The sequence below is a fragment of the Mizuhopecten yessoensis genome, unplaced genomic scaffold (assembly GCF_002113885.1).
Source record: "Mizuhopecten yessoensis strain PY_sf001 unplaced genomic scaffold, ASM211388v2 scaffold2383, whole genome shotgun sequence".
Classification (NCBI taxonomy): Eukaryota; Metazoa; Mollusca; class Bivalvia; order Pectinida; family Pectinidae; genus Mizuhopecten; species Mizuhopecten yessoensis.
The window spans coordinates 413106-426084 of record NW_018404519.1 but is presented as its reverse complement, the minus strand read 5'-3'; the positions used below and the strand labels follow the sequence as shown (position 1 = coordinate 426084).

At 36.8% G+C, this 12979-nt stretch overlaps 1 protein-coding gene across 1 annotated transcript in view; it reads right to left on the bottom strand.

The window, feature by feature from the left end:
* The window catches only part of LOC110445836 (tenascin-X-like), a 66729-nt gene extending 53890 nt beyond the window's left edge, over positions 1 to 12839 (bottom strand). The window contains exons 1-3 of the mRNA XM_021490645.1: positions 12393 to 12839; positions 4452 to 4733; positions 684 to 959 (exon numbers count right to left, since the gene is read on the bottom strand). Of these exons, the coding sequence (XP_021346320.1) occupies positions 684 to 959; positions 4452 to 4733; positions 12393 to 12630 (796 nt within the window). The 5' untranslated portion in view covers positions 12631 to 12839. The remainder of the gene's footprint in view (positions 1 to 683; positions 960 to 4451; positions 4734 to 12392) is intronic.
* Positions 12840 to 12979: the final 140 nt, after the last annotated feature.

Genomic DNA, 12979 nt, shown 5'->3' with positions numbered 1-12979 from the left:
TTTTGAAATTTCAGTCAATTCAACCCTTTTTGGCCCCACCCATCAGCCCCGGGGGGTCAGTCAGGGCTGATATGTGCATACCATCAAACTGCTATCCAATACTGATAATGCTAACCAAAATTGAATTACTTCCAATGGCAATTAAACAAATGTTAGTCCAAAATGTGATTTCCCTATATAAACTATAGTAAAGTTTACCCCCTCCCCAGGGGGAAACGTGAGACCCCAGGGTCATGAAATTCACAAATTTAGTAAAGCACCTTACGACCCTTCCATCTATGAAGAGTATTTGATTCTACCATATCTGGGTCTTGAAAAGAAGATTTTTGAAATTTTAGTCAGTTCAACCCTTTTTGGCCCCACCCATCAGCCCCTGGGGGCTGGGGACCATATACTTCACAATTTTATTTGACCTTTGGCCATGGAAGGTTTCTGCAAAATTTCATTGAAATTGGTTCAGGGGTTTTGGAGAAGTCGAAAATGTAAATTGTTTACGGACGCACGAAAGACGCCGCCAGACAAAAGGTGATCGCAATAGGTCACTTGAGACTTTGTCTCATGTGACCTAAAAATGTGAAGGAGTACGAGAGGAAAGGCAGAATAAGAAAAATCAACAGTCTGTTTAAAAGCTAGGAATGATTAATGTTCAAAAGACCCTCAGCTCCAATGTTAACTAAACTGACCTTCCATTTGAATGACCTGTGTCTGAGCATCACTTCTTTCCACGCCCGACAATGCATAGATCTCCACCACATAAGCTGTAAAAGTCGAGGGGTTCCCAAGAGGCAGGGTTAGGTGTGTTGATTCGGTGGTTGTCTCTGTCACCACGTTTCCCATGCAGTTTTTCAATACCACATGGTAACTGTCTAGATATCCATGTGACGCGCCCCAACTCAGCTCCACATGTGCTTGGAAAACATGACTGTTATGCATGTCTATTGGACCTGGTGGAGATGGTTCTTGAAATAGTAAAGACATTTTTGTCATGAACATTTTTATTATGGAACAATTTGACATGCTTTTCATAAATTCGGCTTAACTAAATTGATTCTTAACATGGGTTTTCGGTATGGGACCCTGTTCTTAACATGGATTTTGGGTATGGAACCCTGTTCTTAACATGGATTTTGGGTATGGGACCCTGTTCTTAACATGGGTTTTGGGTATGGGACCCTGTTCTTAAACTGGGAAAATACTTTCCTTTTGCTACATATTATATGGAAAACAGTAGAAGGGTTTTTGTTTTCTTTGAATAAGGCTGAAGTACAGGACTTAAACAGTGACATATAATAATGAAACTTGTCTTTATAAATTATCTATGAGCCACAAGAGGAACATTTGCAACAAGTTTGGTTATCATTAAGGCATTAAAGTAGAAGATAGTCAAAATTTATTTTAGACAGGAAGCACAATTTCCAACAATATTTGCGAGGGAAACATTTATCTAAATTACAAAGTGTTCATGATCATCATTTTTGGTTCTATAACCTTGAAACTCCACCTAGACATTATGAAGCATGTTCTCTTTCTTATTATTGGTAATTGCAATATTTTTGATATATTTTTTTTTTTCAAAATTGACCCCACAGCAAGAACTTAAACTTTGACCAATCTTTAAGTTTTTGAGGTACAATTTACCATGTTCCAGTACTACTATGGCTACTAGTCCTGTACTTTAAATTTTCAAAAAATAGAAAATCAAACCAGACATCATGACAGCATCGTAAACTTCCAAGTCAACCCAAAACCGAAACTGTGATGACATCATCTGCTAAATGCAGTACAATTAAAAACTTTGCTATTACAATCTAGGAATTATAATCTGAACGAAACTTTTGAAGAACCAGGCAAAGTATTTGAGCGATCCATAGTCCCCTACCTCTGGACAAAGTTTGGTATAAAAAATTAAACAAGAGGCCCATGGGCCTTAACGGTCACCTGATCATGAGTTATGTAAAAACTGATGTTATCGATGTTGCCAAATGAAAAAGAAAACATTTTGTGACAAAGGTAACTTGAACTACAAGTAATGCAAAAGTAGTGTAAAAGATCTGGGAAGTACATGTATATGTACTATGTACAAATATCAGTTCTGTCAGTCAGCTGAATTTTGTTAAAAGCACCTTAAGACCCATCCATCTATGAAGAGTATTTGATTCTATCCTATCTGGGTCTTGAGAAGAAGATTTTTGAAATTTTAGTTTCAAAACTTTGTCTTGGGTGACCTAAAAAGCCATTACTCTGTATAAAGTGTGAAACTCAGTCCTCACAAGAAGTATTTGCATTCAAAATTAGACAAAAGTAGGTGACACAGATTATAAATATGTCCAAAACAAAATGATGTGGACAAAGAGCCAAAAGTCTGTAAACAAGGTATTGGAACACAATTTCAAAATGCAAAATACAAAATTTGGCAATCAAAAACAAGGTCCCTAATTATGCCGAAACGTTACAACAACTAAGACATGAAAATATGCAATGGATATCATAAGACCGTGATTAAAACCTGTACCAGATCTACACAATTTGTTATCAACTGTATCCTACACCTACAGCTATAGTCACCAGTAATGGGTAACTCTGTCCAGATACACTCTCCCTCCTCTCCGTATAAGTCTCCAACACAACACGAAATATTAATCCTGACGACAGTACAGACAAGTCCATAGGGTATACTTGTTACAAGGGCTAGTTACACAGAACTTTTTGTGAACATGACTTAACATTATTTATTTAAAGCCATATAACCCATATTAACTTTGATGAAATTAACATTATTTATTTAAAGCCATATAACCCATATTAACTTTGATGAAAATCAAATGTTTTTGAGAAATCATAGATATTATAATTCAACTTGCAGGAATCAACCAATCAAATTGAGGAAGTGCCTGTATCCTTGCTAAGTCTGCCATCTTTTCAGTTTATGTTGAGTGTGCACGTGGCTTTCGTATCAGTAATAATAATAATAATAATAATAGTCTTTATTTAAACTTGATTACATATTGAGTCAAAGACTCGTCTCCCATAATCATTATGGTCAAGCATATTAAGAAATGTACATTATATACAACAATGATAAAATAGTACTATGAATGGTTAATTGGTAAGATAATTTTACATGTACATTTTAAATCCACAATTATCACAGAAACAGCTCTAAATGAAACAATGACCCGAGCTTTCCAGCGGTAGGGGAGAGCCCTACCAAGATGGTCAGCCCAGGTTACATTTTAACTGTACAACAGTTACATAAATAAAGGCTAAATTACACAAAATACAAAAAAGATGAGCATACATGTTTTTTAACCCATAAAATACGTTTTGGCACATTTCTTAAAAGATAATAGACTTTTGCAATTTTGTACATATGATGGTAAACTATTCAATATATGGACCTTGATATGTAAAAGACCTTTTAAAAACATTTATTTTAAAAGATGGCATATAAAATACATTCTGTGTTGATGATCTGGTAGTTCTTGAATGGATATCGGATGTCAAAGTAAATTGTTCAAGTAATCTGGAGCCAGGTTGTTTAAGACTTTGTACATTAAAATACAGTGGTTGTAGGAAATTCGTTTTTTAAAAAGCAACCATTTAAGTTTGCTAAACATTTCATTTGAAGGTGTACAAAAGTCACATTTCAAAATAACTCTGGCAGCTCGTTTAACAGTATTTACCCAATGATCTGACAAAACATATATTGCTTGGAAAGCTTTAACTAATCAAAATGGACCAAGTACATGTATTCTTATATAATTACTAAATGTGAGTAGATTCTGCTCATTCTTGAAAAATAATCTGATAATAGCTAAAAAATTATCTGATGATAGCTAAAAAACAATCTGATGATAGCTAAAAAATAATCTGATAATAGCTAAAAAACAATCTGATGATAGCTAAAAAATCATCTATGATAGCTAAAAAATAATCTGATGATAGCTAAAAAATAATCTGATAATAGCTAAAAAACAATCTGATGATAATTAAAAAAAAATCTGATGATAGCTAAAAAACAATCTGATGATAGCTAAAAAATAATCGGATAATAGCTGAAAAAATAATCTGATGATAGCTAAAAAAAATCTGATGATAGCTAAAAAAACAATCTGATGATAGCTAAAAAATAATCTGATAATAGCTAAAAAACAATCTGATGATAGCTAAAAAACAATCTGATGATAGCTAAAAAACAATCTGATGATAGCTAAAAAACGATCTGACTGATGATAGATAAAAAACAATCTGATGATAGCTAAAAAATAATCTGATAATAGCTAAAAAACAATCTGATGATAGCTAAAAAATAATCTGATGATAGCTAAAAAATAATCCTACAGAGCATAGGATAATTTCTGTGATAAAGATTTCAGAACAATTTTAGAAGCAGGAGGCTAAACGAAAAATGGGAAACTAAAAGTCCCCTATAATAAAGGTTTGTCACCTACTTGTTAGGATGCTGATGATCGCAGATGTCCGTGGGATTTCTTGTTTGTCATCACTAGTGACAAATGATGTCACACTAAATGAGTAGAAGACACCAGAAGTCAGCATATCTATGTCAATAGAGGACTCAGTCCAGGCGTCTACATCCACAGCCAGGTCAGACATTTCTGATGAAATGTGTACTTCATACCTAGTGGCTATCAGCACTGGTTTTGTCCATTCTAATCTAACAGAGGTTTCTGTTTTACTGGTAACATGCAGCTCTGTTACAAGGAAACGGCGATCTGTATGAAATTTAAAAAACAAAAAACAAATCTCTGACAAAGTTTTTCCCGACATGTAATTAGACATTTAAATAAAAATAATTCAACAAATTTACACTATGCACAGTGATTTGCTTCACACAAAGCACTGTTAAAATCAACATCCTTGTGTTATATACATACTTACTTATGGGTGTGATGGAGATACGATTGTGTTAATTAGCGATACTGGTAACTGTATATCACTGTGTGTGATACAGGCTTTCGTTTTCGTTTTTGTTCATGATGATTTTATGTTAACCTGAAATCCGAGTCACTGATATGTTTGGAAGGGAATAAAAAATGGAATCTGAAAACAGAAGATGTGTTCGTCAACTCGTCTTACAAATATGAACTGTTATGACTGAGCGAATCCCTAACACTTGATTAAGCTCATGAAAAGGTTCTATGAATACCCAATTAGTATGTAAATATATTAAATACAGTAAAACGATAGTGTAAACCTGGACATTTTCGATGCAGTTTAATTGTCATAACTATTGCCCTTAGCACCAAGGGCGAATTATCATAATAGAGAATATAGGTAAACAGCATACACTAGACATATATTTATCATATATAACGATATTTATCATATATTAAGGGCGAAATTAACACTGGGTGAATATGGATTTACAAGTGAAGAGCAAATGTTTGGCGGCAGGTTCCCAGTAGACAGTACTTCCCTACCTCAACACATTTAGCTTTTTAATGTGAAATATGACCCATAAAATACAGTGCTTTCAAATAATTCTGTAAATGATATATCAATGTTGTTTATAAATAATATCATTATAGGATGGGTCTATTTAATAGGGGTTTTATTTAAAGCATCAACAAAAGGACCAACCTGCCTGTATCGCTCACCTGTTACTTAACAAACTTGATGACAAGCATTTCAATCTCTATAACAAGACTGCTGTCACATATGTTTTAAACAAGAGACAAAATGTAACAAAAACCTATTAAAACAAACAATGCTTTGCTGCATCGGTCAGTGTTTGGAGTACTGGGCTTTCAGAAAGTAATGCATTGATATTGAATATTCGGCAGACACCCATATGACAAGCCGTCCCTACCCTGGGCCCTATTTTGGCCAACTGTCAACAGAACTTGAGACAACACACTGGCGCGTCGATTTACCCAATACAACCCAATATTACCCAATACAAGTGTCAATTTACCCAATACAACCCAATACTACCCTATACAAATGTTGATTTACCAAATACAACCCAATACTACCCAATACAAATGTCAATTTACCCAATACAACCAAATACTACCCAATACAAGTATTGATTTACCCAATACTATCCAATATAAAGTTAAATGTACCCAATACAAGTATTGATTTACCCAATACTATCCAATATAAATTTAAATGTACCCAATACGAGTAATGATGTTGTGCGGACCCGGGTATTTTTGGCAAGATCGTTGTTATTTGGAAATCCTTGATTCAATCTATTTCATTTCAAAATATTTTATTGTTAATTCAAACAAAGATAAATACAATTATTTTAGAAGAATTATAACAATTCATGTATTAACAAATGGACCAGACCACAGGCTTAGCCTATTCTGTCTTTGCGTATTGCAGAGTTATCTTCTCTTGGGAGCAGGTAACTCTGCAATACGCAAAGACAGAAAAGGCTAAGCCTGTGGTCTGGTCCATTCATGTATTAACAAATGGACCAGACCACAGGCTTAGCCTTTTCTGTCTTTGCGTATTGCAGAGTTACCTGCTCCCAAGAGAAGATAACTCTGCAATACGCAAAGACAGAATATATATGTAAGTCTTTTCCTATAGATACCGGTGTAACAGCCATTTCTGTTGCTAACCCCAAGAACCCCCTCGTTGCTAACACAGAGAGGGGGAAAGAATCAGCTAGCCAATAGTTTCCCCCTTGTTTCTAATCCAGAGGGGGAAAGAATCAGCTAGCCAATAGTTCCCCCCTAGTTGCTAACACAGAGTGGGGGAAAGAATCAGCTAGCCAATAGTTCCCCCCTAGTTGCTAACACAGAGAGGGGGAAAGAATCAGCTAGCCAATAGTTTCCCCCTAGTTGCTAACACAGAGTGGGGGAAAGAATCAGCTAGCCAATAGTTCCCCCCTAGTTGCTAACACAGAGAGGGGGAAAGAATCAGCTAGCCAATAGTTTCCCCCTAGTTGCTAACACAGAGAGGGGGAAAGAATCAGCTAGTCAATAGTTTCCCCCTAGTTACTAACACAGAGAGGGGGAAAGAATCAGCTAGCCAATAGCATCCCCCTAGTTCCTAACACAGAGGGGGAAAGAATCAGCTAGCCAATAGTTTCCCCCCTAGTTACTAACACAGAGATGGGGAAAGAATCAGCTAGCCGATAGTTTCCCCCTAGTTGCTAACACAGAGAGGGGGAAAGAATCAGCTAGCCAATAGTTCTCCCCTAGTTACTAAAACAGAGAGGGGAAAGAATCAATTAGCCAATAGTTTCCCCCTAGTTGCTAACACAGCGAGGGGGAAAGAATCAGCTAGCCAATAGTTCCCCCCTCGTTGCTAACACAGAAAGGGGGAAAGAATCAGCTAGCCAACAGTTTCCCCCTAGTTGCTAACACAGAGAGGGGGAAAGAATCAGCTAACCAATAGTTCTCCCCTAGTTACTAAAACAGAGAGGGTAAAGAATCAATTAGCCAATAGTTTCCCCCTAGTTGCTAACACAGAGAGGGGGAAAGAATCAGCTAGCCAATAGTTCCCCCCTAGTTGCTAACACAGAAAGGGGGAAAGAATCAGCTAGCCAACAGTTTCCCCCTAGTTGCTAACACAGAGAAGGGGAAAGAATCAGCTAGCCAATAGTTTCCCCCTAGTTACTATTACGGAGGGGGAAGAATCAGCTAGTTAATAGTTTCCCCCTAGTTACTATTACGGAGGGGAAAGAATCAGCTAGCCAATAGTTCCTCCCTAGTTACTAACACAGAGAGGGGAAAGAATCAGCTAGCCAATAGTTCCCCCCTAGTTACTATTACGGAGGGGGAAGAATCAGCTAGCCAATAGTTCCCCCCTAGTTGCTAACACAGAAAGGGGGAAAGAATCAACTAGACAATAGTTTCCCCCTAGTTGCTAACACAGAGAGGGGGAAAGAATCAGCTAGCCAATAGTTCTCCCCTAGTTACTATTACGGAGGGGGAAGAATCAGCTAGCCAATAGTTTCCCCCCTAGTTACTAACACAGAGAGGGGAAAGAATCAGCTAGCCAATAGTTACTCCCTAGTTACTAACACAGAGAGGTGAAAGAATCAGCTAGCCAATAGTTCCCCCCTAGTTGCTAACACAGAAGGGGGGAAAGAATCAGCTAGCCAATAGTTTCCCCCTTGTTACTAACACAGAGAGGGGGAAAGAATCAGCCAGCCAATAGTTTCCCCCCTAGTTACTATTACGGAGGGGGAAGAATCAGCTAGCCAATATTTTCCCCTGTATTGGCTAGTCACTAATATCTCCCATTAACAAACACTATGAGGGGGAGCATTAATTTGCAGATTTCTTCCCCGGGGGGGTGTTCTAAATTTTGCACCACATGAACAGGAACTCAAGCTGTATGTGTTTCATTCACATATGGAACAGTAAACGAATGGATACACATTAGTGAAATGCTTTTCTTAACCTAGCCATATTTTTTAATGTCTTAAAAACAATATATTGTACCTATTAACAAGTAAACTATGTCTGGAAAGAGTGCTGGAATATTTCATTAGTGGTAGATAGTAGGACAGTAACGGAAAAAACATAATCATACTCACTCAGCTCATATATTACCATTTGTACTTGTTATATGTTGTATTGTTAGAACTTATATATATAAAGACATTACGTAAAGATTAATAATTTTTTTAGAATCATTAACTATATTTCTGTTTGTTTCTAGAATAATGTATTGGAATATAGGAGATCGCGAGCAGCAACTAATTAAGCATTATAGTTTTACCGGTATTTTAAAACTTATGAACAAGAGGCCAAGAGGGCCTGTATCGCTCACCTGGATACCTAAGCAATCATGGCAAACTATTCTCCAAATGAGATCAAGGGAATATGCCAGACCCCAAGGCCAATCCTTGTAGCATAGCTATATTAGATTTTTCATGCCCAGCAATTTTATGTATGGTTATGGGGTGGGGATCTCAACTGTTTCCAAGCTTTGACTCAGAAACTAGGTCCCTAGAGTTGTGGCCAGACCCCAGGATCGATTCTAATATCGTGACTGCATTTGTCTCTTTTTGCCAAGCATTTGTATATATAGTTTTGGGGTGGGGATCTCAACCGTTTCAAAGTTATGACCCAGGGGCCAAGTCTGCAAGGGTGGGGCAGACCCTGGGATCAATTCTAATATCATGACTGCATTCGTCTCTTTATGCCCAACAATTGTATATATAGTTTTGGGGTGGGGATATTAACCATTTCAAAGTTATGACCCAGGGGTTAAGTCTCCAAGGGTGGGGCAGTCCCCAAGGCCAACCTGGAGGCATATGTGCAATCATCCCTATATACGGTTATAGGGTGGTGCTCTCAACTGTTCCAAGCTGTGACTAAGAAACTAGGTCCCTAGGGGTTCGGTCAGACCCCAGGGTCTATTCTGATATCATGATTGCATTCGTCTCTTTATGCCCAGCATTTGTAGATATAGTTTTGGGGTGGGGATCTCAACCGTTTTAAAGTTATGGCCCAGGGACTATGTCACCAAGGGTGGGGCCAGACCCTAGGGACATCCTGAAGCAAATGTGCATTCTTCTCTTTATACTCAGCAATTGTATATATGGTTATATGGTGGGGATCTCAACCATTTCCAAGTAATACATGAATGCTTCCGACCAAATATGATCAATATCCATGGCATAGTTCTGCAGAAGAAGTCGTTTATAGCAATATAACCAAATTGCCCCCTTTTGGCCTCGCCCCTCAGCCCCCTGGGGAGTCAGCCCAACCGTTTGTACAATTTTGAATCTCCACCACCTAGAGATGCTTCCAGTCAAATAAGGTTGATATCCACTTCTTAGTTCCAGAGAAGAAGTCGCTTAAAGCAATATGGGCAAATTGACCCCTTTTGGCCCTGCCCCTCAGCCCCCTGGGGGGTCAGCCACACCAATTGTACAATTTTAAATCCCTGCCTCCCAGGAATGCTTTTGCTTAAATATGATTGATATCCAGTGCATAGTTCTACAGAAGAAGTCGTTTGTAGCAATATAGCCAAATTGCCCCCCTTTGGCCCCGCCCCTAAGCCCCCTGGGGAGTCAGCCCCACCATTTGTACAATTTTTAATCACCACCACCTAGGGATGCTTCCAGTCAAATATGGTTGATATCCACTTCTTAGTTCCAGAGAAGAAGTCGCTTAAAGCAATATGGGCAAATTGACCCCTTTTGGCCCCGCCCCTCAGCCCCCTGGGGGGTCAGCCCCACCATTTGTACAATTTTGAATCCCCACCACCTAGGGATGCTTCCAGTCAAATTTAGTTTAATTCCAACCAGTGGTTAAGAAGACCTTCGGACCAGGTGAGCTAAAAATATATATGTGTGTTACTATTTGAATTCAAGTTTCGTTGTTCTTGGTTTTTTTTAATTTAGTTACCATTTTGATGAAATTTTAACCTTTTATTTTTTCTGGGTAATTGAGTGTTCCATGTATATAAAATGTATACTTATTTGCCTCTATAGTGAATGACTATTAATTCTATTACGAACTACATATAATTTAACAACGAGGGTTATTTATTATCAAAATGATTATTTAAAGCTCAACATGGCTATTATCTAATTGTGTAATTTTCCTTTTTTTTCGACCATGTAACAATCTGAGCAAGTTTATGTAATTACCAGTGATTTCGTTTGTAAAGCCGATGGAAATCATTTAGTTGCACATCTGCACACACCTGTTTCATTTAGACAACAGTGTAGACATTATCAGATCATACAGAGAAACAGGATTTGTAACAAATGTTATTTGAGAGATATAGAAGACGAGTTCCAATTTAATTTTGATTTGTCCATTTTATAGCAATTTGAGGCACATATTAATTAAAAAATACTATTACAAAAGAAACTCAATTTTTAAATTAATACAACTACTTAGTATAACTAATGTTAGAGAGCTATCCAATTTAGGTAAATATTTATATTTGGCATTCAAGAGGCGTTAATTACAGGTTTATGTATTGTGGTGTTTCATAACTTGGTTAATAAAGAATGAATGAATGAAGGTAGGGATTATGGCCACGTGTGTGATTGACATGTATTTAGGTATGGCTTTGGCGACGTGTCATCTGAACCAGTTTCACACCTGACCTTTGATCGACAGGTGATGCTTGCTACAAATAACAACAACTTCTGTATTTCGTTTATTTCTTTCCGAATTATAATAAATCATTCCGACGATAATTTACTTTAGAAATAATGAAATTCATTTTTCTATATTTTATCCGATATGATAACGATAAATTATTGTATATTATTCCCACAATAATTAACTTCATAAATAATGAAATTCATCTTTCTTTATTTTATCCACTATCACAACGATAAATTATTGTATATCATTTCCTTGGTAATTGATATAATGACTTCATAAATGATGAAATATATCTTGCTATAATTTTTCCAATGTAACAACAGAGACGTATAAAATACATCTCTGGTAACAACGATAAATTATTGTATATCGTATACCGATTAAGATCTACATATAATTAACTTTAATTGTATACTTATTTGGTATATCAATTTTATTAGGTATTTACTTTCTGTATTGGATTGTATTGGGTAAATCGATGTTTGTATTCGGTAAATCGGTGCTTGTATTGGGTTGTATCGGGTAAATCGACGTTTGTATTGGGTAGTATTGGGTTGTATCGGGTACATCGACATTTTTATTGGGTAGTATTGGGTTGTATTGGGTAGTACTGGGTTGTATTCTGTAAATCGGCGCTTGTATTGGGAGTACTGGGTTGTATTGGGTAAATCGACGTTTGTATTGGCTAGTATTGGGTTGTATAGGGTAAACCTACGTTTGTATTGGGTAGTATTGGGTAGTATTGGGTAAATCGACGTTTGTATTGGGTAGTATTGGGTTGTATTGGGTAAATCGATGTTTGTATTGGGTAGTATTGGGTTGTATTGGGTAAATCGACATTTGTATTGGGTAGTTTTGGGTTGTATTGGGTAAATTGACGTTTTTATTGGGTAGTATTGGGTTGTATTTGGTAAATCAATGTTTGTATTGGGTAGTATTGGGTTTTATTGGGTAAATCAACGTTTGTATTGGGTAGTATTGGGTTGTATTGGGTAAATCGACGTTTGTATGGGTAGTACTGGGTAGTATTGGGTAGTATTTGGTTTTATTGGGTAAATCAACGTTTGTATTGGGTAGTATTGGGTTGTATTGGGTAAATCGACGTTTGTATTGGGTAGTACTGGGTAGTATTGGGTAGTATTCGGTTGTATCGGGTAAATCGACGGACCCAAACACACGTACTAGATCTGTCAATGACACTAAAGTCTAAACTAGATTGTCTCCCTTTATCATTATGTTGCACATCTCTATTTTATTTACTTATCAAATAGTAAATGACGATTATTAGCTACATTGTCTGGTTTGATGTCATATGTAATCTGATCTTACCTTGTATTGTGGAGACAGAATCAGAATCAAAAAAGTAAAGAATAGTCGCCGTGATGCTTGCAAATGTAATGGTTACAATCAATGACATCACAAATTTGAAAAGAACATTGATATCATTTCGACTGAAAATGTCATATTTGAATGACTTATACTTAATACGCCTCGTATTATAACAGGATTTCCACACTTCGTTCATTCCAGCTTTCACGAAAGTGGAAACATGATCGGGGACGGCCATAGCCCCGAGCCAGAATTCTGCAACTCTACAGTATGGAACTCTTCATTTCGCAGAATACTCGTACGAGTGCTTTCGGTTTCGGTTTCCAACTAGCATGGTTCGAATCACAGCGGGTACATTTTTTTTCAATTATTGTTTTCTTCAAATATTGTTTATAATACAAAACAATGTACACAAAAATCCCAAGAAATCTTCACACTAAAATCACGTATTATCATAAACATGTAAAGACGTACAGACAATGCCATATGGTAGTAGCACGGACTTAGATAATTTAATTCCGTGGTAGTTAATTAGTCACAGGGACCTGATAATTTCTTACAGGTACTGTACATGTATTAATCCTTGT